This window comes from Astatotilapia calliptera, chromosome 13, assembly GCF_964374335.1.
Source record: "Astatotilapia calliptera chromosome 13, fAstCal68.1, whole genome shotgun sequence".
Classification (NCBI taxonomy): domain Eukaryota; kingdom Metazoa; phylum Chordata; class Actinopteri; order Cichliformes; family Cichlidae; genus Astatotilapia; species Astatotilapia calliptera.
The window spans coordinates 5,593,750-5,619,037 of NC_137434.1; the positions used below are offsets into that span (position 1 = coordinate 5,593,750).

The 25,288-nt window shown below is 40.2% G+C and overlaps 1 protein-coding gene across 2 annotated transcripts in view; it reads left to right on the top strand.

Moving 5' to 3' along the window:
- The window catches only part of plekhh2 (pleckstrin homology domain containing, family H (with MyTH4 domain) member 2), a 39,838-nt gene that overhangs the window by 2,531 nt on the left and 12,019 nt on the right, over window positions 1–25,288 (top strand). The window contains exons 2-14 of one of the 2 annotated variants that reach the window (XM_026190299.2): window positions 797–937; window positions 17,050–17,112; window positions 17,198–17,347; window positions 17,590–17,673; window positions 17,802–17,883; window positions 18,044–18,229; window positions 19,765–20,690; window positions 21,718–21,793; window positions 21,889–21,983; window positions 22,169–22,328; window positions 24,354–24,490; window positions 24,834–24,947; window positions 25,130–25,216. In XM_026190299.2, the coding sequence (XP_026046084.2) occupies window positions 815–937; window positions 17,050–17,112; window positions 17,198–17,347; window positions 17,590–17,673; window positions 17,802–17,883; window positions 18,044–18,229; window positions 19,765–20,690; window positions 21,718–21,793; window positions 21,889–21,983; window positions 22,169–22,328; window positions 24,354–24,490; window positions 24,834–24,947; window positions 25,130–25,216 (2,283 nt within the window). In that variant the 5' untranslated portion in view covers window positions 797–814. The remainder of the gene's footprint in view (window positions 1–796; window positions 938–17,049; window positions 17,113–17,197; window positions 17,348–17,589; window positions 17,674–17,801; window positions 17,884–18,043; window positions 18,230–19,764; window positions 20,691–21,717; window positions 21,794–21,888; window positions 21,984–22,168; window positions 22,329–24,353; window positions 24,491–24,833; window positions 24,948–25,129; window positions 25,217–25,288) is intronic. The other variant, XM_026190300.2, reaches the window with a different exon arrangement.

The window sequence follows — 25,288 nt, forward strand, 5'->3', positions numbered from 1 at the left end:
ATAGGATGTTGTTTATTTACCTTCAATATGTAACCAGCTGAAGGGTGGTGTTGTAGCTAAACAGAAACATTTTGAATATTACAACTGCTATAAAAACACCAAGTGTCAAATTCCAGCATATTTAATGAGATAGCAGCGGATAAATGTGTGATACGTGAAATGTAAATTTAGAATACAAAGCATTTCTTAACGTTTATAGCTTTGTCATATTAAACTCCATCCCCTCAGTCCCTCGTCCTGTTTTGTTTTGTGGAGTGAGACTCGTTTTATTCCTTTCCCCTCGTCAGTGTTTACCACAGCAAACAGGCAGCAGAAATAAGCCTGTGGAAACTACTTTATGGCCTTCCTCCACACATGCTTGTAGTCTCTTTGCGAGGAGGCCAGGCTGGTAATGAGAGGTTATTACTAGGAAGAGAGAAACCCAGGCTTTCTATCCAACATCACAGACGCTCTCTCTCTGCTGCCTGTTTTCCTACATTAGTCGTGGAAAATGTGATACAAGTGTCTTTTGGGGAGGGTGTCGAGGTGTTTTGGACTAATAGAGCTGTTTTCCTGTTTGTGAGTGATACGCCCACTGCCCACACTGGTCCAGCTGGGCTACACCCTGGAATATTTCAGGTGCTGCCTGGCTGGTGCCAACACATCTGGTCAACAACAAGCCTCCTGACCATTTTCTTTCATGTCTGTGTTTCTTCATCTGCTATTATGGAGATAATGTAAAAATGTTAAATGTCTGCACAAAAATGTTTTGCTACACATACTGTACTGTATATACACTCTGTGTCTCACTGCTTAGGGTATTTTTCAGAGGAATATGGCGGAGGGGGAGGAGGCGATGAGCCAAGAGGACTGGAAGGAGAAGTGTGTGGTCCTGGAAGCACTGCTCATGAAGTTCAGAGTGCAGATCATCAAGATCCGAGAGCTCACAGCAGACAAGGTTGGCTTGAGTACATTCATCTTTGCGAGATAACCCCGGTCAAAGGAACGGGTGCAAAGCTATTTTGCAAGAAAAGCTATGCTGATGATTGACAGGCAGATACAGTTTGTTGTATCTGAAAGAGCAGAGACGTGACGCCAATACCGAATTACGGCAATGCTGAAAATGCTGTCATATGGAAATGATACGGTAAAATATCCCAGCTGGCCATCATCGGTCCAACAAACAGAGACTGGCTGTCTTTTAGCAGATGTGTGTATGCGGCACGCGAATGACATTTTCAGAGAAAACTCCCTTAATTGGGATTAATTTGGTTTTAAAGCTGAAGGATGAGCTCGTCAGTGAACGAATACTCCAAATATGATCACAGACTGTATTGTGACAGATTACATTTTTTGTAGTGTTGAATTGTCCAGAAGGCAGACCAATGCAATACCAAAATAAAGAGGACGAAAAGGAAAGAAAAAAGCGACTGTCAGTTGACTCGGCTACAGCCAATATCCAGTCGCCTAACCTAACTGGAATTTGTTTGAAGATAATGCTGAATTAAAACACACATTACTAATAAAACACTGGATCCAATGATTATCCTTTTCCCATGGGTGGCTTGTGTATCTTGTAGTATTACACTCAACACTTAGCAGACTTTGACCTCTCCTTCAAGACCAATTTGAAGGTCAGAGTGATAAAAACAGCATGTAGAGCTGTTAATTCTATGTGTCTTGCTGCCATTGTTTATTATTAACAACATTTAGAGAAAGATACAGGTATATGGGGATTCTAAATATCACATTATAGTTTGCTTCCAACTCTCCTGTCACATTTGACTCCTGAACTCACTTTTACATCGCTGCCTTTTTTAAGTTTACCCCAAAATGTGTTACATCTTTAAGGAAAGTATTGTCAGGAAAAAGAGAAAGAGCTGCCTCATCTCGTCTTGCTTTGACTTCTGTAGTAGCCTCTGCTCTGGTGTTACCTCGTCATCAGTTGGGCGACTGCAGCTAGTCCAAAACGCTGCAGCATGGCTCCTAACTGGCACACGCAAGTGAGATCATATATCTTCTATACTTGCATCATTACCTGGCAGCCAATCAGCTCTTGAATTGAGTTTAAGGTCTTAACACTTGTTTTTAAGACGTTGCATGGACCAGCCCCTACATATCTTGCTGATCTCCTAACCTGGTATTCTCCCCCAAGATCCTTGAGGTATGCAGACCAAATGCTTTTGGTTGTCCCTAGGTCCAGACTAAAACACAGAGGAGACCAGACATTTGCCGTGACTGCCCCCAAACTGTGGAATACTTTGCATATCAGGTCCTCCCCGACAGTGGATACTTTTAAAATCCGTCTAAAGACCCATTTTTATTCTCTGGCTTTTGATTCATCATTAGTTTGTTACCATTATTCTTTCTATGGTTGTATTCTCTTCTAAAACACTATTCTGTTTTTCTTTTATGTCCTCTGCTTTGTCCATTTTGTTGTACAGTACTTTGGTCAACACTTGATGTTTTTAAACAAGTGCTATATAAATAAATTTAAACTTGAACTTAAACTTAAACTTGAACTAGTTAGTTAGAAGTAAATTGTCCAGTTCTTTCAGAATCAGAGATTATGCAAACAAACTTATGTTCAAGGGCAACAGACAAAGGAAGTGGTGCTGCTTTGACACACTATAACAAATGATCTCTGGGAAAGGGAAGAAGGTCCTCGCATGTATGGGAAGATGATGCGCATTCTCAAACTGAGTGGTGGTGTGTCTGGTGGGCACAGAACGGGCCGTCCCTCCCAGCTGGCCGACACTGGGCAGGCCCAAACTGCTCAGTGGCCTAGATCTGAAGCGGCTCTCCAGGGATGCTGATTAGAGCTCTAATGTAAACAGCAGTCTGACCACAGGGCTGCGCTACGAAGTGCATGATGGGATTGACCCAGCTCCAGTCAATTACAGACTCAAAGTAAGCTCAGCTGGACAGCAAAACAAACTCCCGGAGAGACTTGGAAGAGAGATTGGCTTCGGTGGGTTTTTGCAGCCCACGTAGCACATGTGAAAGTCTCTGCCGTGTATTTTTGGCTCTATCCATCCTGTTTGACAGGTTTACGGCCTTTTTCCACTCAGCAGTAGAAAACACACTGTTAAACACACCATAACATGCACTGTGTTTTTCTTCTTTGGTGTGTTTACTCAATCCTAGCTCTGCTCTTTGGAGGTTACATGCCGTGTAAAAACAAAATATAAGGTGAAATCAGGGAGATGAATCCGCCTGACAGAAATTTTGAAAAATTGAGGAAATTGTAGTAAAGTTAGAAATCATCCATCACTCAGTTTTATTAACTGCTTATCTAACTGAGGGTCACAGGAGGGCTGGAGCCTACCCACAGACAGGCCGGCGGTTTGTCAAAGGGGGGTCAAAATGCTTTTTTAAGTTACCTCATGGATCAGTTTAATCAATCGGAAGCTTCCACTGACTTATTTTTTGCTACGTAGCCACACGGAGGAATTTTACAGGGGATTTGTTAAGCTTTTTCTTATTTTTTTAACTATTTCTCTAGTTGTCTCGTCCCCTTCAGCCTCAGTTCTGTTAGGAAGCCAGTTCTGAGAACAGAAGCAGACTTGGTCTTGGTCTTGATGGGGACGACAGAGGCAGCTGTAGTGTGTAATCTTGGTAGACATCAACAAAGCCTTTATCCTGCATTAAACTGTTGCTCAGCACCCTGTAATATTTGGTCAGTATGACTGCTCTAAATCTGATGAAGAATAGCAGTAATCCTTAAGTCTTGACTGCACACCAAAGATGACTGATGTCATTTCCCAAGGATCCAGAGTTCAGTCAGAGTTCAGCAGCATTTCTAGAAACACCAACACAAATAATGATATTGAGGAAAAAAAACAAACCCTAAAGCACATGTTAGTATTCAAGTAAAGCCAAATAAGTTTAATCTGAACAAACAAATATGATTCTGAATCATCCTTTAAAATTCCCAGTCTCATTCAGATCCCTTTTAAGCACTTATTTTATTTGATAAAAAGTTTAAGCGCAGTCCAAATGCTGTGTACGCGTACTGTGTAATGTGTTCTGACTTTGCTCATGTGGCTTTGTTGTGTAATGACCGGTCAACATGTTTTCACTGACCTCGTAATGCTCTGAGCTCATCACGTTAACATCCAGACCCCTGCTGATGTGTTTTTCTCTGCTGTGGCTCCCACCGCCTCAGCCCGAGCTTGTTGTTTTTAAAGCCGTGTGGGGGCGGATGCACGTCACTGCAAAATCCCCCTAATATCGCTTCACAGAGGTAGACTCATAAACCAGTGAGGAGTGGGTTTAAAAGAATTAATTAGGAGCAGTGATTCATTCTACATTTCAGATTCCCAAATAACTGGTGCTAAAAAAAAACTGTTTACTGTTTCCGATGTATTGATGGCACTGCAGCATGTGCATAAAGGCAGATCGCAGGTTGTGGCATATAACCCTGAAAGAGGTAAAATGCTGGTAATACTGTAAGATCTAGAAAGTGCTGTTCCTGAAAAAGGTTCAACAAACTATGAGATTATTCCATCAAACTCTGAGCTGAGTTAGTTCAGTCAACCCCGAGTATGAGCTGAGCGTGCGTGATTCACTCTGGCAATGGATAAAAAAAAAAGAGGGGAGTCTCCATTTTAATCCAGCCGACCAACATCAGTGGATGTCCATGTGGACTGTGATATTTATGTTATGTTATAATTTAATTAGACTGGACCTCTCTGTCATCAGTAAAACATATGACCCTTTTATATTGTCCGTAATCACCATTTATCCAACTTCAGTGGGAATCATTAGACGGAGCCCGAATCCTAATTTTATATTTGACAGAATCTGAGAATAAAAATATGGAGAAACAGGTCAGATACAGTTTAGTTATGGACCTGAAATATACGTTAGAAGCTCTGTTCGACATAATTTAATAGCCATGTTTCAATGTGTGGACACTTTTTCATATGAAGTGCAGTCAGAATGCAGTTACACTGTCTGCAGCCTGCTTTGTGGTTATAAAAATGCAAGGTACAAAAAGAACTCCTGCTTAACTGGGATTTCAGTGTTTGTACAAAAGTAAACTTTTGCAAATGAATGTGCTTTGATACTTTATGGACAATGAGATAAAACCGAGTGTCAGTCAGCCGCTGCAACAGCAGCAGGATGGGCGGAGCCAGAGAGAAACAGTCTGTTACCCCGGTAACTGAACCAAAGTTTAACTTTGACGCTGAACTTTAGAAAAGAGAAACGGACCAAAATCTACAGCTGAATTAACACTAACAAAGACGGGAAAAATGGCAATGGAGAAAACTACAAGCACAGAACGCCACATTCAGAGCAACCTTCAAAATAAAACAGGAAACACATGGAAACGAGACAACAGCAGGGTCAGTGGCTCGTGTTTATTACTGTATCGAAATGTTCACGCAGATCCAGCTGCAGAACATTCAGGCTTGAGTCAGAGCAGACGCTGTGCTGGATTGCTCCGGGTCAGTGTAATACGACAGGCCGTCCGTATCAACACGCAAACAGAATGAAAATTTGTAGAGGAAGGGTTAAGGGGTCAGAATGACCATTTTTGGGAGAGGAATGCAGGAGTAATAGGAAAGGGATTCAAGACACAAAGGAAGAGGAAAACTAAGGAGCCATGGATAATTACATCTGCAGTGGGTACAATATATGCCCATTTTTTATTTTATATTTATTTTTCCTTTTTGTTATAGTTTTTATTATTGATCAACCATCAATATGTTGCAGTTTCTTGTGTTTCTTATTGTAGGTTTCCTCCCTCTTTTTTGCAGAATTACCTTGAAAGAGGATAACGAAGGTTTTGAATTTGCCGTTCCACAAAACTGGAGCATGAAATGAATTGACGGCAGTCTGGGTAGACTTTTCAAATTACTGAAATCCTAGAAAGCCTGTATGAGGTGACTGAGAGGGAAAACGGGGGAGGAAGAAAAAAAATGAAGCCTTGTGTAAGGATTGAACTGCCCAGGGGAGGAAATACCCAGTTTAGTAAATGTGTGTGTGTGTGTGTGTGTGTGTGTGTGTGTGTGTGTGTGTGTGTGTGTGTGTGTGTGTGTACAGATATTTGGATTTGGGAGGCATGTTGGTTTTGGCCAGCGGGGTCTCTCAGCTGTAACAGTAGGCTACACATCTCCTTATGAAGACAAAGCGACCATGTGTGTTACATTTTCTATATATCAGCCTTCACCCTCCTTTTTTTTTTTTTAAAGTAATGCATTCATTCACTTCTTCTCTTGTGTCCATGTGCCTGTGTGTCTGTCTCAGGAGAGATTCTCAACCTCCCTATAAAGTTTTGGAAAAGAAAAAGACAGGATGCTAAATGTTAAAATGAAGTAGCGATAAAATCAAAACAGACAGGAGGTGAAATTAGTGGTCAAAGTTAGGGAGGTGTGGCCACTTGACTGGCACATGCCCCAGCTTCACCAATTCAGACCTTGAAAATGGGCCTGTTGGCTGTTTGGAGCGTTTTAATTATATTATCTGACAAGTTATTTGTGTGGTGCTGTAAGCACGGCCGGATCCGGAGTAACAAAGAGTATGTTTGCGTCAGACGTGTTAGGATATCAAAGATAATACATAAACACACACATATTATGTTGCCACAGTATATGGGTCCATATTCTGATTTGGCACAGGTTCCTGCCAGATCCCCTTCCTGACACAGTCCTCCCATTTATCCAGGCTTGGATAGTCGGATAAATGTGTTATCCTCCAAACCATTGTTTCCATGGCTTTATGTGATTGTCTTTGTGGATTCCCTTCTTCTCTTTTAATTACAGTTAAGACCATTGTTTGTTATTTCAGATGCTATTCTTTCTGTTAGTATTTGTGTGTCTGTAGTCCCACATGGGATATCTGGTCACCCTAAACACATCCCCTCCAAGATGTTTATGTTTAGATTTTGATATTTGACACTTTAATATTTTATCTGTCTGTTACTTAACATTATTTAAAGGTACAGCTGAGTATTTCCCAGCTGCTGTTAAACAGCTTGAATCTCTCAAGCTCCAAGAATATTCAGTGTTCACTTTGGTCTTCTGGATGTAGTTCTTGTCCAGAAACGTATATTTTTGGTCCTTGTTGTGTTTGCAGACAAAGTGAGAACTCAGTGTTTTGCTGACTGCTTGAGGTTTCATTTCAAAATATTTTAAAATATCCTTTTTGCCGAATGATTTCTTCGACCTTGACAAGATTTCCACATCATTGCACAGCAGTGGTTTCTGCTATGGCTCTATAAAAAGGTCAGTGTTTGAGCGGGCGAATACTATCGACCCTCGAAAATGTTATCTGATAACTTTATTCAAAAGAAAACATCATTGTGGGGCCCAAAATGCTAATTTTAATGCCTCAAAATGCAGATTTGAGACACCAATCAGTGATGTGATATGAGAGAAAGTGTCTCAGTTTAAGCACCGCGCACAAAGCTTTCCGCTCCTTCTTTGCTACACATAAACATCCGCTTGCAGTTTTAGTCTCTGGCTGCCCAGTCACAGCCACATAGATGCCTACGGCTAACCATAACATTTTCAAACAGATGTTGCTTTTCCTCATGCGTGTCCGTCTCCACTTTGCACGTGCTGGGGTTCTGTTTTTTGGACAGCTATGGTATGTGCCTGCCCCAGAGTGTGCCAAAGGAACTAGAGTTTATTGTTAGATTGTAAGGGAAGCCCAACTGGCATTGCTATATTTTTTTAAATCATATATCTATTGTTACAGTGGTGGATCCTCATAGTAAATGTGGTCAAAGTTTCATATAATGAGGTCAAACTCTGTACAAGTAATTCCTGTGGCCCAAAAGCTGCATACTGCATGCTCTAATAGGTCTGTTTCAGAGGCTTTTCCTGCTCTTCGGTCTGTTTGAGGTCACAGAGAGCTAAAGAACTAACATGGCCATCTCACACACACACACAGCTCTGACTGGGAGCACAGAAGCCCCACCCGCCTGATCAGAAGAAAATGGCTTGAAGTGAAGCAGAAGCTAAAACAGCTGATTTCAGACTTTGTGTGAACTGCCAGAACCATTCAAATAATAATTAAGATTATTCTGAACTGACTGTCATGAAATGAACGTTCTAGATCCCCTATGAAATGTAAAATATATGTCCTTACTTAGTTGCTTGTACTTTATCTGTCAATAAAAGTCTTTGTCAGCGTTAGCCCCCGGTGCAAGTTACCATACTTGGTGTAAGTCTGTGGTGTTAAACCTGTTTTAACTGTAAGGTAAGCACTGTGGGTCGCAGCCTACAGAAAGAGGCTTTGTGAGCTGGCTGTCTGGCTTGCGGATGGAGTGGTGGGGGAGGGATGGATGGATGGAGCGAGTTCAGGGGGAGGTTGGCCACAGGGCGTCAGTTGTGGAATTCCAGGAATGGAAGTTGAACTGGATTTCAGATTTTGCATTTGGACGGGGAGTCGACTGCAGAGGTGATAGACCTGAGGCTGAGGGAGAGCACAGAGATCACGTGTACGTGAGCGCCAGGGCCGGACGCGATGAAGCGGCAATAGCAGTATTGTGTATTGTGCCTGAATACAAAGAGAGTAGCAAGGCGTTACTCTTATCCCGTCCTAAGTGAGCTGTACAGGATGTGACACACACACGCCCAGGTTGGGTTCATCCTATATATAACATCATGAAGCAAACACACACTTACTCGAATGCTCTGATACGCAGCAGTTAATGTGTTTAAGCCTTTGTATACACTGTTAAGTGGTGTGTGCGTAAAAGTCCATGTGCGTGTCGACTCCAGCTGTAGCCTACAGTATACATGGCCTGTAATTAACATGGCGTGCTCAGCCAGATGCTATATCTGTCATTGAGAGAGGCACATGTGGTCGGTCGTTTGTGGTACAGCAGAGGATCTATATAGGGAAGAGAAAGACTGTGCATTTGTGTGTGATACGCATTGACCTTTATTCGTGTCTGCTCTTCATCGCAATGTGCTTTTTCCTGTAGTAAAAGTAATCCTTAAAAGTAATGCTTCTGAGGTTCACAGGGACAGCAGCAGTAGGTGAAGAAAAGTTTGCAGCATCTGTGTTATTGTTGGATTCATCACAGTTTGTCAGTTTTATCAGGACAAAATAGATCTTCAAAAACCAGATGTGCAAAAGCTCTACCTCAACTGTCCAAATACTGAGTTGAATACACCCACAGCCTTTTTCCATATGTGGAAACGCAGTGACATAATCCTATAAATTCTTCTTCCTAGAATCCGCTTCTGTGAAATGTTGTTCAAATGTCAGGTGGAACAGCGGTTGTGTAAAAGGCCTCGCTTCCACTTTGGTCCAGAAAACGTTGCGCGGTGGAAACAGTGTGGGTGTCTGGCAGGGTGTGGCTTCCCGGCTTTGGCCTGAGCTTGGTCCACTTCTTCTGGTCTCTACAAGTGAACAGAAGCAGGGAAAACTGGAGCTCAGCCATGCCTGTCTCCAGGCTAAAAACAGATGTCGCTCTTCACAGCGGTTTCCATCAAGTTTGGATATGGCAGCTACTAATTTAAGTGCTAATTTGTCGATTTCTACGGAGTAACATAAGACAAGGAGCTATTCACAGCGCATAGCTGATGTGACACACGAGTGTGTGAGCTGGCTGCAAATAGAATGATACTTTATTAGACTTTTAAAGGAAGAAATCATTTTTGATTAACATAAAAGCAACTGATACATTTTCCTCAAAAAATATAAAAATTTTAATAATTGTAAAACATATTTTTTAAGCGAGTGATGGAGACATCTAAGTCCTTCAAGAAAACTTACATTGCAATCCATACAGTATTAGAAGGATGTTCAGCACACAGAAACCCCGTTCATTGTTCCTGTGAACAGATAAAATTGCCTCAACTTTACCCCACAAAAAATGTTTTTTGCATGTTCCCACTGTGTCTGTGTGGGTTTTCTCCAGGTCCTCTAGTTTCCTCCCACATGGAGTTAGTGGGGTTGGTGATAATAAATTTCCCGTAGGTGTGAATGTGAGTGGGAATGGTTGTCTCTCTGTGTTAGCCCTGTGACAGACTGGTGGCCTGTCCAGGGTTTACCCCACCTCCTGCCCTATGGTTGCCGTGCAACCTTAAATTCGATAAGCAGAAGATAATGGATGGAAAGTGATGCCAGTCCATTCTCTTTGTTATTATTAATAAAAAGGAGCAGTGGTGTACATGTACTATACACCACATGTTAATTACAGATTAATTTTTTTAAATGCATTTTGTACATATGTGGACATGTCGAGGAATATTTTTGCCATGGTGGTTGCTACGCAGACAGTTTCCATCTATAATCCTGCATATTTTCCTGCTCTAAGCTTCTGAGGTTGGAGAGTTTCCTCAGAAGACAGTGGTTCCTACGCTGCTTCCGGCACTCTGAGCTGAGGAATTTCAGAGGAATGTTGTTCATCAAGTCATCCCTCTGTCTCGCTGCTCATTCCCACAGGTTTTTTTTAAATCTCATGTCTGTGTGTGTGTGTGTGCGTGTGTTTAATCCATGTGACCTTTTGCTGTTGTTTTAGCACACTCCTGCTAGCTTCCACATGTAGTGCTGTGATCTTAGCACACAAAGGGCTACTTGTAACATTGGCACCTCATCACCATTATGTAATGGTTAAAGGCGCTATATGCAGCACTTCTACAGCCATGAAAAGACTTTATAACAATGTTGTAAACAAATTAATCCATCCCTAGCCTCCCAGTTACAAGTTCATGAATGAATGAATGAATGAATTGAAATTTATTTCAGTCAACAACAACAGATTATAATTTTACATAAAAGTACTCAAACAGAAACCGAAAAAGGAATAGGCTGAAGCCTTATGGCTTATACTTATCCTATCCCTTACCCCCATAGAAATAATCAAATCCTTAACCAAGAAAATAAATAACATTGATAAATAAGTTGTATAACAGTTTGAAAAGAAATCAATGATAAATCAACACAAAATTTTTTTTAACAAACCAAATTTCTATAACCTTGTATAATACTAATTTTTAAAATCTTCCTGAAGAATGACAAAGAAAAACACATCTTCAGTTCATCATTAAGTCCATTCCATAATTTCACTCCCAAAACTGACACACATCTATACTTAACATTGGTTCTCACTTTAGGCATTTCAAACTTATAAGACCCCCTTAAATCATATTTTCCATCTCTTAGTTGAAACATACTTAAAATACAAATTGGAACATTCTTTTTCATCACACGATATATCATTTCTAAAGTTTTAGAATATATAATGTCCATGAATTTTAACATAGATGATCCTACAAAAAACTGGTTGGTGGACTCCCTATATCCAACTTTATTTATTATTCTAATAGCTCTTTTTTGCAATTTAAATATTGAATCCAAATATGTTTTGTATGTGTTCCCCCAAATTTCTGCACAGTAGGTCATATAAGGCAAACAAAGGGAAGTATACAATAAATAAAGGCAGTTCTTATTCAAAAAATCTCTTGTTTTATAAAGAATAGAAATAGACTTGGATAATTTTCGTTTCACATGTTTTATGTGGGGCTTCCAACAAAGTTTATCATCAATAATTACTCCTAAAAATTTTGTCTCATATACTCTTTCAATTTCAACATTATTTAAATTCAATTTTACTTTAATATTACTTTTACTACCTCCAAATAACATAAATTTTGTTTTACTTTCATTCAATGATAGTTTATTAATTACAAACCATCTATTTAACTTCATGAGTTCTGTTTCCACTGTTTTCAGTAATTTCTTTATGTCTTTTCCAGAGCAAAATAAGTTTGTATCATCAGCAAACATCACATATTTTAAAGTATCACTGGCTGTACAAATATCATTTATATAAAGTGAAAATAACTTGGGTCCCAAAACAGATCCTTGCGGAACTCCACAAGTTACTTTTCTAAGTTTAGATTTCATGTTATTAATACTCACATATTGGAACCTATTATTCAAGTAACTATTTAACCAAAATTGTACAACACCTCTTAAACCATACCTTTCACACTTCCGTAAAAGTAAAGAATGATCTATCGTATCAAAGGCTTTACGTTAATCAATGAACACACCTATTCCAAACTGTTTTTCATCCACAGCCGTTGCAATATTTTCAATAAATTCCATCACAGCTAGAGATGTTGAGCGATTTCTTCTGAACCCATACTGATGATCATTCAATAAATCATATTTATCAATAAAAGAATCTAGTTTGTTTGCAAATAGTTTTTCAAGAATCTTTGAAAACTGAGGCAGTAAAGATACCGGTCTATAGTTTGACACAATCTGTTTATCACCAGTTTTATATAGTGGGATCACTTTGGCAATTTTCATTTTATCTGGAAAAATTCCAGTTTGAAATGATTTGTTACAAATATACAGTGGGGCAAAAAAGTATTTAGTCAGCCACCGATTGTGCAAGTTCCCCCACCTAAAATGATGACAGAGGTCAGTAATTTGCACCAGAGGTACACTTCAACTGTGAGAGACAGAATGTGAAAAAAAAATCCATGAATCCACATGGTAGGATTTGTAAAGAATTTATTCGTAAATCAGGGTGGAAAATAAGTATTTGGTCACCTCAAACAAGGAAAATCTCTGGCTCTCACAGACCTGTAACGTCTTCTGTAAGAAGCTTTTCTGTCCCCCACTCGTTACCTGTATGAATGGCACCTGTTTGAACTGATCATCTGTATAAAAGACACCTGTCCACAGCCTCAAACAGTCAGACTCCAAACTCCGCCATGGCCAAGACCAAAGAGCTTTCGAAGGACACCAGGAAAAGTATTGTAGACCTGCACCAGACTGGGAAGAGTGAATCTACAATAGGCAAGCAGCTTGGTGTGAAAAAATCAACTGTGGGAGCAATCATCAGAAAATGGAAGACATACAAGACCACTGATAATCTCCCTCGATCTGGGGCTCCACGCAAGATCTCATCCCGTGGGGTCAAAATGATCATGAGAACGGTGAGCAAAGATCCCAGAACCACACGGGGGGACCTGGTGAATGACCTGCAGAGAGCTGGGACCAAAGTAACAAAGGTCACCATCAGTAACACACTACAACGGCAGGGAATCAAATCCCGCAGTGCCAGACGTGTTCCGCTGCTGAAGCCAGTGCATGTCCAGGCCCGTCTGAAGTTTGCCAGAGAGCACATGGATGATACAGCAGAGGATTGGGAGAATGTCATGTGGTCAGATGAAACCAAAGTAGAACTTTTTGGTATAAACTCAACTCGTCGTGTTTGGAGGAAGAAGAATACTGAGTTGCATCCCAAGAACACCATACCTACTGTGAAGCATGGGGGTGGAAACATCATGCTATGGGGCTGTTTTTCTGCCAAGGGGACAGGACGACTGATCCGTGTTAAGGACAGAATGAATGGGGCCATGTATCGTGAGATTTTGAGCCAAAACCTCCTTCCATCAGTGAGAACTTTGAAGATGAAACGAGGCTGGGTCTTCCAACATGACAATGATCCAAAACACACCGCCCGGGCAACAAAGGAGTGGCTCCGTAAGAAGCATTTGAAAGTCCTGGAGTGGCCTAGCCAGTCTCCAGACCTCAACCCCATAGAAAATCTGTGGCGGGAGTTGAAAGTCCGTGTTGCTCGGCGACAGCCCCAAAACATCACTGCTCTCGAGAAGATCTGCATGGAGGAATGGGCCAAAATACCAGCTACTGTGTGTGCAAACCTGGTAAAGACCTATAGTAAACGTTTGACCTCTGTTATTGCCAACAAAGGTTATGTTACAAAGTATTGAGTTGTATTTTTGTTATTGACCAAATACTTATTTTCCACCCTGATTTACCAATAAATTCTTTACAAATCCTACCATGTGGATTCATGGATTTTTTTTTTTCACATTCTGTCTCTCACAGTTGAAGTGTACCTCTGGTGCAAATTACTGACCTCTGTCATCATTTTAGGTGGGGGAACTTGCACAATCGGTGGCTGACTAAATACTTTTTTGCCCCACTGTATGTTAACGGCTGAAGGACACTATGAAGAACTTCTTAAATTAGCGACATGTCAAGGTCGTCACAATCCGTGGATTTTTTACTCTTGAATTTACTCACCACTTCTACAATGTCACTCTCACAGACTCCACCAAGAAACATTGAGTTACATTTACAAGAAGTAGAATCTACTTCATCATTTCCTCCTGGTACAGAAATCTCTTTTGCCAAGTTGGGACCTACATTAACAAAGTAATCATTAAATTCATTAAGTATGCTCTCAGTATTCTCAATCACTACATTACCTCTTGTTACAATACGTGTTGGAGAACATGTATTATGTTGATTTTTTATTATCCTATTTAATACACTCCAGGTAGCCTTAATATTACTTTTATGTTTTTGAAGCAGCTGTTCATAATATCTTTTCTTTTCGTATCGCATAATAGATGTTAATTTATTTCGATATTTCTTATATTTGTCTTCATTTTCCTTTGTTCTATGTGTCAAAAAAATCCTGTATAACCTATTTTTATTTTTACGGCCTCTTTCCAGACCTTGTGTAAACCATGGTTTTTTCTTTTTATAATTTTTAGAAAACTTTTTAATTGGACAATGGCTGTCATAGATTGACAAAAATATATCCAAAAACGCATTGTATGCATCATTAGTGTCTTCCACATAAACTTTTTGCCAGTCATAATTTTCTAAGTCTGTTTTAAAAGCCGCAATTTGTTCTGGTGTTTTTATTCTACCACTGTAATCCATTTGCTTTTCCTCTTGAAAATGAAGTTGATTGTTCATTTCAAACACTGAAAAGACAGGCAAGTGATCACTTACATCTGTGACTAACAGTCCACTATGTATCTTGCCGTTTATCTTATTGACAAAAATATTGTCGATCAAAGTGGCACTATCCATCGTTATTCTGCTCGGCTTTAGAATCAACGGATGGAATCCAAAACTAAGCATTGTATCAATAAATTCTGAAGTCTTATTATGGTCGTTTGCCTTCAATAGATCAATGTTAAAATCACCACAAAAAAAAGTCACCTTCTCCTTGTGTTTTTCCAATATTACAGAAATTTCTTTAGTAAACCTATCTATACAGGATGCAGGTGTACGATAAATGCAGCTAACTAATATGTTTTTCGAGCTTTCAACCTGAATTTCAATGGTTAAACATTCCATCAAGTTATCAATCACAGCAGTCATATTGTTAACAACTTTACATTTAAGATGTGAAAAAACAAACATAGCAACACCTCCTCCTCTTCTATTCTTCCTATTTTGCCAAAACATTTCATAGCCCTCTAGTCCATCTTGCAATTCTTCGTCGTCATTCAACCATGTTTCTGAAATTGCTACCACTGCAAACTTATTTTGGAATTGCTCAAGATACGCTTTGATTTTAGAAAAATTACTGTAAAGACTCCGACTGTTAAAGTGGATTAATGAAAAACCTTTTATCTTGGGATCCAACTCTTCCCCATTATAATATTCACATGTCATATCAACATTCTGATAGAGGTGGATATCTGGATCAATACTATTGTCCAACTCATAAAATTTATAATCATGAGATCCAAAATATTCCATTTTTTGCCTTTTTTTGTTCACACATTCACATGCATAGTTATTTTTCTCACACTTATCAGATATTGTTCATATCACAGTCAGCAACACAATTCTTTTCTACATTGAACTCTATTTCTTTTGTTTAAATCTCTCAAGATCTGCAATGTCTCTGACAACAATTACTTTAGCTTGTTCTGGTGTCCCATTAAGTCTTATGAATACCTTACAGTTCCTGGTCCAGGTATCTTGGATGTGCCTTTCCTTCTTCAATAGTCTTGCCTGTCGTGCAATTTCAGCATTTCTCTTGGTGAGATGCTCATTCACATATACGCCGGTTCCCTTTAACTTCTTTCCCATCTTTAACAGTTCAACTTTATATTTCCTGTTCACAAATCGTAGTATGATAGTTGGCATCTTGGTATGTTTTTGTGGAATAGTATGACATGCAGCTATGTTTTTGCTATCCAAAAGAATATCTTTGTCTTTGAAAAACTGAATAACTTGCTGCTCAAGCAAATCCTTTTCAGCTCTTGGTGCATCTTCCCCCTCCTTGTCACCTGCTGTACTCCGTGCATAGGTGTAGTGATTTGTCTTCAGTCCAGAAATAATCACATCTTCCATTCTTGTATACTGCTCCAAATCTTCAACTCTTTTTTCCAGCTCTTCAATCTTCTTGTCTTTTTCCTTAATCACAATCTTCAGTTGTCTTACTTCTTCAATTAAGTCCAGTAGTCCTGCTTGCTGTTTCACCACCTTACTCAATTCCTCTGACATGAAGTTAAGAGACTTCTTAACTTCTTCAATATCTTCTGTTAGCCTCTTAGTTGTCATGTTTCTTGATCACCAATTTAAATTCTTAGAAGACAAAATTAATTCCAGGCTCCAGGTAATCCAATAAGCCAGGTGTTACTTGTAGAGCACATGTGATGAAAGAAAGGGACCCTAAACTTCAAAGTTTGTGGAAATACTCACACAAAATGAAGCAAAACTTCTTTGTGAAGATACAAGTCTTAACCAATCTTTTGGATGTTAAGTTCTTTTCGTGATGTTTGTTGGATTGCTAAGAGTAACAAACACAGTTTTCCCAATCAGCAGCCATCTTGGTTTCAGCGTGCACTGAATGACACCTTATCTTCATCACGAGGAAGATAAATAAACTAGCATTGTAGGTTGCTTAACATCTCAGTAGTTTGTGTTAAAAATGGCTGCAAATGAATGTGAATCTATCTGAACATAGCATTCCTTCGAATAACAGAACCCAGCTGAATCGCATCTGCTCCTTTCTAGCGTGGCAGCGTTATCTTGAGTGGAGTTCTCGTTAGGCATGCAAGACTTTCTTTGTCTTTATTTGGTGCTGTTGTGTTTGGCTTCAGGCTCGAGTGGAGTGGATATTTCATCTCCATGCATTTGCAAACATTTGCAGTCTGGATCACTGAAAGGAAACTGATTACTAATTTTAGATCAGACGGGGTTACTGTATGTTTATGTGGTCCTTGTGTGAACATGTAACAAGACTAGTAAGATATTAGGATTTATTTATTTTTAAAGTCCAGTTAAAATAAACTTTTGCTTTTCCAGATTCAACAACTGGAGACGCAGGTGATCGATGCGGAGAAACGGGCGTTCACAGCTCAGCAGCAGGTGAGGACCAGAAACACAAGTTTGTTTGTCTTTCCTTTCGACGTGTCGGAATGCGATTATGTGAGTACATGTGTGATGATTCCAGGTGCAGTGGATGGAGGAGAAGCTCAAAGCAGCAGATGGTCAGTCTGGAGACTCAGAGGTGCGTCTGTTTCAGCGGTGCCAGGAGCTGCAGGCGTTAGTGCAGGAGAAGGAGGATGTAATCGCACAGCTGGAGCAGCAGCTGGAGGAGCAGGTAAGAAAAAGCACACGCATAAAGAATTTCAACAGATGCGATGCCAGTGGAGTAATTCATAATCCCCTTTTTTTAAATTTAATACCACGTTTATCTCTATGAACACCATCTTTAACCTCCTTACTGTTCACTTATGTTTCCCCGCCCTTGTTCTCTGTTTCGCTTCGTCTAAATCTGCCCTTCTTATTCCAAAATATATTCACCCAGAGAGACAGACGGCTCATTTTTACTTCTTTCAACAGAAACAGCTCCGCCTTCAAGATGCCAAGGCGGTGGAAGAGAAGGCAGCTAAGATCAAAGAGTGGGTGATGCTGAAGTTGTCAGAGGTAAATCTGTGTGTGCGTCAGCTGTAAAGGCTCCTAAAACACAGATAAGAAAGACACGGAAATCTGGAAGATAAGTTAAAGTATTTAATGTGGTTGCTGGTTTATCTGAGAACATGTTTGTGCTTCAGTTTGAGGTAGAGAATGCAGCATTAAGAGAAACCAACAAACAACAGGAGGCTCAGATTTTGGAGCTTCAAAAACAAATACAAGGTATAAGCTTTTGGAACTTTGTTGGAACATGTTAACATGCAAGTTATTTATGCAGGTTAAAACTCCTAAATGCCTGCTACTAGCAAATACAGATTTATCAATGCTAATACATTGTAAGCACACGCTGCAGTATGCGCATGACTGTTTGCTGCTTTTGCAGCCTTTGAGCAGAAGTGCAAGGGTGGAGCTGGAGCCCTGTGTAGGCCAGGTGAAGCCCAGCGTCTTAGCAGCCTGACGTTCGGCTGCTTTCAGGTGAGAGGGAAGAACCCGCAGGTCCTGACTGGACCAGCGCCGTCCCAGAAGACCCTGAGCACACAGGGGGAGACAGACGCCAGGGACAAAACGGGTAAGTCCCCACACAGTCACGCAGCTATGGATAATGAAAACAGCATCTGTGAGTGGTTAGATGGGACTCTGGGGCAGAGCTGGACACAGGATGGTAACTATCTGAGTGAGGTCATAGTCATGCTGTATTAAGGAAAGTATTTGCCACTGGAGTATTTTATGGGCTATTTGGAGACTTTTAATAATAATAATAATGTGTGATAGTTATATAACATAATAACATCACTGATAGTTAGAGTAAGAATGTGAAGAAACAATATAGTTAAACTGTGAGATACTAAGATTCTTCAGTCATAATTGTGCAGATCTATTTAATGTGGTGCTGGAATTGTATTAACATTGTTTGCCAAACTGGTTTTAGTGTGTTAGAAAGCCAACACTCACTAATTAGCTATAAACACACAGCATAGCAGAGGCTGATGAGAACAAGAATTGGTTCTCCTTGTGTTTGGTCATAAACCAAGTATTGTAGAGGAAGAGCTGAAAGCTTTAGTCAAAACAAAGCATTTACTAGATGGTGTTCCTGGGCACAAAGGTCCAGAAAAACACCCTGAAGAGGGGCTAAAAGTGGGTTGAAGAGCTGGAGTTAATGTACTGCTGCTCAGTGATCAGTGATGTGTGTCAGGTGGGTCAGAACGGAACCTGGAGGGAAGCCACAGGAAAGGCATTCACACATAGGGGAGGATTTACTAACTGGGGGGAGTTTGTGTGATGCCGCAATTGCAGATTTGCACGAATGGGGTTGGAAAGTTCTGCAGGTGATCTACAAAAAATGGTCTAACTTACAGACAAAGATACAGCCAGTACATTACAATAATAACCAGACTTCTAACAAGCTGCTGTGGTGCAGAGCATTAGTAAATCTGGCCCGTGAACACACTTATTATTGCAGACCTCATTAAATATGTATTTAGATTCACTTTCAGATCCCGCAAGTCAGCCATAATATAAAATGCGGTCAATAAAAATACTTTTTAAAGCGCCTTGCAGTGTTTTTGAGTTTTACATTGAAATGTCTGTCAAAATGTAGTTAATGAGACTCCAGAAGATCAGAAGTGTCTTAAGATTAATATCTGAGTCTTTCAATATATAATACTCACTTTAACTAATACACAGCATTACAGGGCAAACAGGAAAAGGATGAGTCAGGATCTGACAGTAAATGATTATTCCTGTGCTTTTGCACACTGCACTGGTCAGATGCAACACAGATGTCAGGTTTGCATGGTGAATGCTGCCTCCACCCGAGCTGTCAGATGTATTTCTGTTTGTAACATTAGCACTAGCGTAGATTTGCAAATTCACCAGAAAATAAATGAGGGAGAGAAATTAGATCAGAGAGAGGGGGCAACTATCCCAGAGGAACAAATCCTTCAATTAACTTATTTAATTTGAATTATTTAACTTTCTTTCTTTTTTTTGAAATACATAGTTCACTTAAATTGTAATCTGTAATCTAGAAAGATCTCAAATGCTTCGTCTTTAGTGCTCCACCAGCTGTGAAATTATTACACATTTTTATGCTTTCTTTGGCAGATAAAAGTAGTAAGAAGACATCCTCATCAGTGACAGATGGTGAAGTCCATAAACCGAGCCAAACTGGACTGCTGTGTTCTCCGCTAGAGGATGACGGTGCACCTGAAAGCTCTGTTAGCAATGCATCTGGACCCGAGTCCCGCCGCGTATTGTCTGTGCTCTCCAGTGCTGCATCAGTGGAGGAAGAAGTATGTGAGAGCAGAAGCGGAGCGTGTGTTCTGGAGTTCAGCCGGCCCAGCAGTGAGACCTACCTGACAGCTTCAGACGACAGCAGCTCTCTGTTTGACGATGACATGCAGCGTACAGAGCGCCCCAGCTTTAGCCTGCTGGAGCCATCAGATGGAACACTAGCAGGGTGTAAGAATGACGAGGAGGAGGGACGCACGGTTAAGTTGGAGGATTGCACCTCTGAGGAGCTCAACAAACGATTCCAGTCACAGAGACTTGACTCCTCATCATCTTCCAGTGAACCTAACACTCCCAGCCCCATCCTCACACCAGCTCTCACCCCTAAACGGCCCAACCTGCCCCAGGATCCAAAAGACAACCCCGCCTCACCCAAACAGCCCCGTCTGAGGACTCCTACGGGGTTCGGGTTGATGAACGTGTCTCTGGCCAAGAAACACCTAAGCCAGCCGTCAATCAGCAGTGAGGCAGCACATGGCCAAACGCGTAATGCACTCAGCATGCTGCGCCCCCTCCAGCCTCAGGAAACTGATGTTGATGCACAGCAGGAGGTTGGAATGGAAACGGGCAAAGCCACAGTTCCCGAAATCCTTCCCGGCTCACAAGCAGCAACCACCGTGCCATCCGCACCAAATTCATCAGAACCTGGGACAAAGATGGGCTCAGAGAGGTCAGACTGTGATAGCACCACACCTGGCAGCAAACCTCCTACTCCACCTTTACACAGGCTCCCCTCCTGGGTAAGACTGCCCTTCATGTTAGGCACACCAAGTTGTGTTTTTTTTTTAATTGCAAATTTGGCACTGGCAACAAATTCGAAAACAAATTCCCAATGTTCAGCTAAGTATGAATAAAGAAATCAAATATGTTTCTTACAGCAATCAATCCTTAATACATTGGAAAGCTGCTAATGTTTTAGGCAATTTGTTTATTTTTTTACAGAATTTGTTTTTCCTGGATAAAGGAAACAATATTTTGCACTACTGTGAAACACAAATAGTCCTTCATGAAGTCCTTCATGTGAAACATTACAATTTTAACCACATATTTTCTTCTAAGTGTTGGACTAAGTACAGGAACTTCTCCATGTTTGTAATTCTGTTGTTTACACTGCCATCTGCTGTAAATGTGAGTAAACAGAAAAGTTTCAAATAGATAAATTCAGTGATTAGAATTAGAAAGCTGTCTTAGCAATGGGGCGGATAACAGGGTTTAAACAGAAAATTAACTGAAGCCCAAAGTGAATAAATAGTAAAAAATATCCAGTCAAAATAAATAATAGTAAATTAATGGACATAAAATGAAACAAAAAGTTAAATTAGCATACTGAATTGGTAAAATTGTTAGCTAAATTGCTAGCTTTAACAGCTACAATGCTAAACAAAAAGCTATTAAGTATTAGCTAATGTACGGCTAACGGCTAAAGTACTAAGCTTAAAGTAGTAACAGTTGAAATTTTTATGTAAAAATAACTTAAAAGCACTGAAGTCGCTAAAGATTAAAAAAATGTATTAAATTTAAATGCAAATTAAAGTAATGGGCAGGTTGTTGAGCTACTTGCTACTTCTTGGCTAAACAGCTGAGAGTCAGTTTAAAGGTAAGATGAGCTCTTGCTCATATTATTAACCAGGAGTTGCCTTCATATACTGAAGGTAGATGATATACAAAAATAAATATAGTGTATGCAGTTACAGCTTTTAAATGTTATTATCTAATGGCAGGCTTGGTTTTAAAATTGACTAATGACATGGCACATTTTCTTTTCAGGAAAGTCGTATATATGCTGTTGCTAAATCAGGAATCAGACTGTCTGACACTTCATGCACAGACCTGTCTAACAAAGGTAAGAGAGTGGGTAAAAAACAGGTCTCCCTACTTAGTTGACAGCTTAGTCTGCTGTAGTGGTTTCTAATAAACAAACTGTACTTTGTGTCCTAGACCCATCCCTTCAGTCTTCCTATCCAGCCTTTGTAATGTACACATCACTCATCTATAAAAACATGACTACACCAGTTTACACTACTCTGAAGGGGGTAAGTATAAGAGTACAAGGCCATGTTTAATTCTAACACCTGTACATTCCCCCACTATCTATTTGATCACTTGTGAACTTGAAAAGAAAATGCTTTTTTGTTTATAGTTAACAGCAATTGTGTCACCAAAGTGGATTTTAATATCTAGTATATGGCTCTGAGTGTGTGCCATTTTCAAATTGCAGAAAGCTACTCTGCTGAGCAGCAGTCCCTTCTCAGATGAGTCATCAAGCTCTGAGGAGTCATCTAGTTCAGGAGACGAGGACGGCTCCCTGTGCAGCTCCCACACCTCCTCCAGCTCCAGAAAAGACAGCAGCCCAGGCAGCCCACGCTCTCTCAAGAGAGGTACAAACAACCACTGCATATAAAAGATGGACATAGCCTCTAGTTTTGCATTGTGACCTTACCCATTTTAAGTTTTTTATACCCCTGGTACTAGATAAGATACTAGAGATGGCACGATACCACTTTTTATGTCCGATACCGATATCATAAATTTGGATATCTGCCGATACCGATATAAATCCGATATAGTGTATTTTGTAATCAATAAAATGTTTTTTTAAAATATCTTGCTGCATTGTGTATAAGTTCATACTCAAGTTTAAAGAACAAAACAAAACTAAAGCTATTCTGTTATATCTGTATGCAAAAAATACACTGCACCCAAAATATTTCATAGATCAGCAACACTGATCAATCTAATAGACATAAACCTGCACCATCCTCCCTATTCTGGTATTTTAAAGAGAACTTAGAGGAAATATTAAACAACCCAGCTAATAGGGTTGCCAACTCCCAGCAAAAAAAATAGGGAACCACCCCCCACCCTCCGCCTCGTGATGCTTAATCGACGTAATCGACTGTAATTTAATGCAAGTGTAAAAAAAAAAAATGCACAGAAATCAATAATTTTTCTACAGTAATTAAATAGATTCAATATCTTTATTCAACAGAATTGCAGACTGCACAGATGGTACCTTCCCAAAGGAAAAAGTACTATAGCTTACCAGGGTATATATTAGACAATAATGGACTTCTATACATACCAGCTGTCAGCTACGTGGAAAAAGATCCTGGTGTAGAAAGTAATATTAAATACATTCTAACAACAGCTTATCAAGCTTAAACGTGCTGCTGTTGTTTATCCGCTGGTTTCCTCTTTCTGGCGCAAAGTGGGCGATAAACAAACAAGAGAGACGGACTCGCGACAGAAAAGCTGATCAGCTGATCATTGATCAGTTTCACAATTGAAGTAGCAACAGGAGAGGGAGAGAGAAGAAGAGGCAGTCACTCCCAGCTTTCACTGGGAATGCTTTACAAACATTCAGAGATGATCTTACACACTTGCTTTACTTCCCTGGGATAGCTCTCTCAGAGATTAAATGCCGGTTTGGAAGCAGGTAGCGAGGCTCCAAAAGCTCAACCAGACTGCCAACAGGTCTCGCACGCCACAGCCGCTCTATCATGAGACGCGTACTCCTCCGACGTGCTACGGTTATGAGCTGGGTTACGCTATATCGCAAGTTTTGTGAGGTGCTTTTGTGATATTGAATGGATCGGATTATATTTTTTATTTCTCTCCGATATCCAATCCAGTAATTTAGGTCAGTATTGGACCGATACGTAATTTTGGATCGGTCCAACTCTAAACCATACACTGTGTAAGAGCATCACACAGATCTATATTAGTACCATACTCTGTATCTCATTGTACAACTGTATAGTAACAATAAAGGCATTCTATTCTATTCTATTCTATTCTACTAATTAAAATACTTAAATTTCACTCACCAAATTAGACAGGCTATGAGTCCAACTGACCACTTAAGGTCAGCTGCCATTTTTTGAATTGTTAGTACACTTGTCAGGTTCAGTCGTTAAGAGAAACATAATAGTTTTTAAACCCAGATAATTATGTTATCCTGTTAAATTGGTACCATCTGTTATAACGTTACAGACAGGCAGGACTAATAACATTTGCTGCACACTAATGCTGCAGTTTTATTATTAGCCATAGCTCCTAGCTACTAACTCATTTATAACTAAATAGCTAATGTGGCTATCGTTGACACAGTCAGTGGTTCTGCATGTTTAATTTGACACAACCCTCCCGGAGAGCACTAGCTTGTGAACCACAGGCTAAATTTGTAGCTATTGGCTAACTGCTTATAGCTAAATAGTTTTTAGTATCAGTTAGTATTTGAGAATTGATTTTAAGACTGATATCTGTGGGGATGGACTCATTTTTGGAGCTAGTCTCATGTGGCTATCACAGGACCTGGAGATTTAAGAAGCTTTTTTGTTTAATTCTTCACCTCCAAAGACTGACTTTCTCTGTTTTTCATGTGTGAACTTACTGTCCTCAAGCTGTGTCCGTGGCGTCGATGACATCAGAGTGTGACTATGCCATCCCTCCTGATGCTTACTCCACTGACACGGAGTGCTCGGAACCTGAGCAGAAACTGCCCAAAACCTGCTGTTCACCCAGTGACAACGGCAAGAGTGTTAGTGACAGCTCAACACTTTGGTCCACTGTTGTTAGTTTCCATGCTTTAAACAATGCTGACTGGTTAAGTTACATCATTTGAAGCTAATTTTAATAAGCAAACTACAACTGAAGTCTTTGAGGTAACTCTAAGATTAGAAATTGATGCGACCGCATTACTGAAGTACCTCTACCTTCAAAAGCTATTTGAGTAGTGACTTTGTTTTTTCTGCTCACAGCATGATGACATCATGTTTTTGAACCTAAGGCTCATTAGCCAACATTTAGTTAATTTCTCAGGTCTGTTTCATTAGCGGTTCTCTTTGGTGCTGCATAAAACTGAACAGTGTCACAACCTTTAGGAGCCAATGGAGAAGTCAGGCTATTTGCTGAAAATGGTCAAAACCTGGAAGAAGACCTGGAAGAGACGCTGGTTTGTCCTCAAAGATGGAGAGCTGCTCTACTATAAGTCACCGGTATGTTGGTTTCAACAACAAAAGCTACTTTTGGCTTCTCCGCATGGAGAATGGAAACGGGCGGTCTTCCTGTCCCAATCACTTCATCTACTTTTTCTGGATTTGAAACGTTTTTGTTTTTTCCTTTGTTGAGACTCGTGGCCAACAGGTTAACAAGATTAGGATTTCTGATTCTTCCACAGAGCGATGTGATCAGGAAACCTCAGGGTCAGATCAAGGTCAGCGCCACCAGCAGCATCGCCCGTGGCGAGGGCAAGCAGATTCTCCAGGTATTCAGTCTTCGATGAACGGCCACAATCATCTAACATTTCTAGATCTTTTAAATCCTTTCCTTCACATTT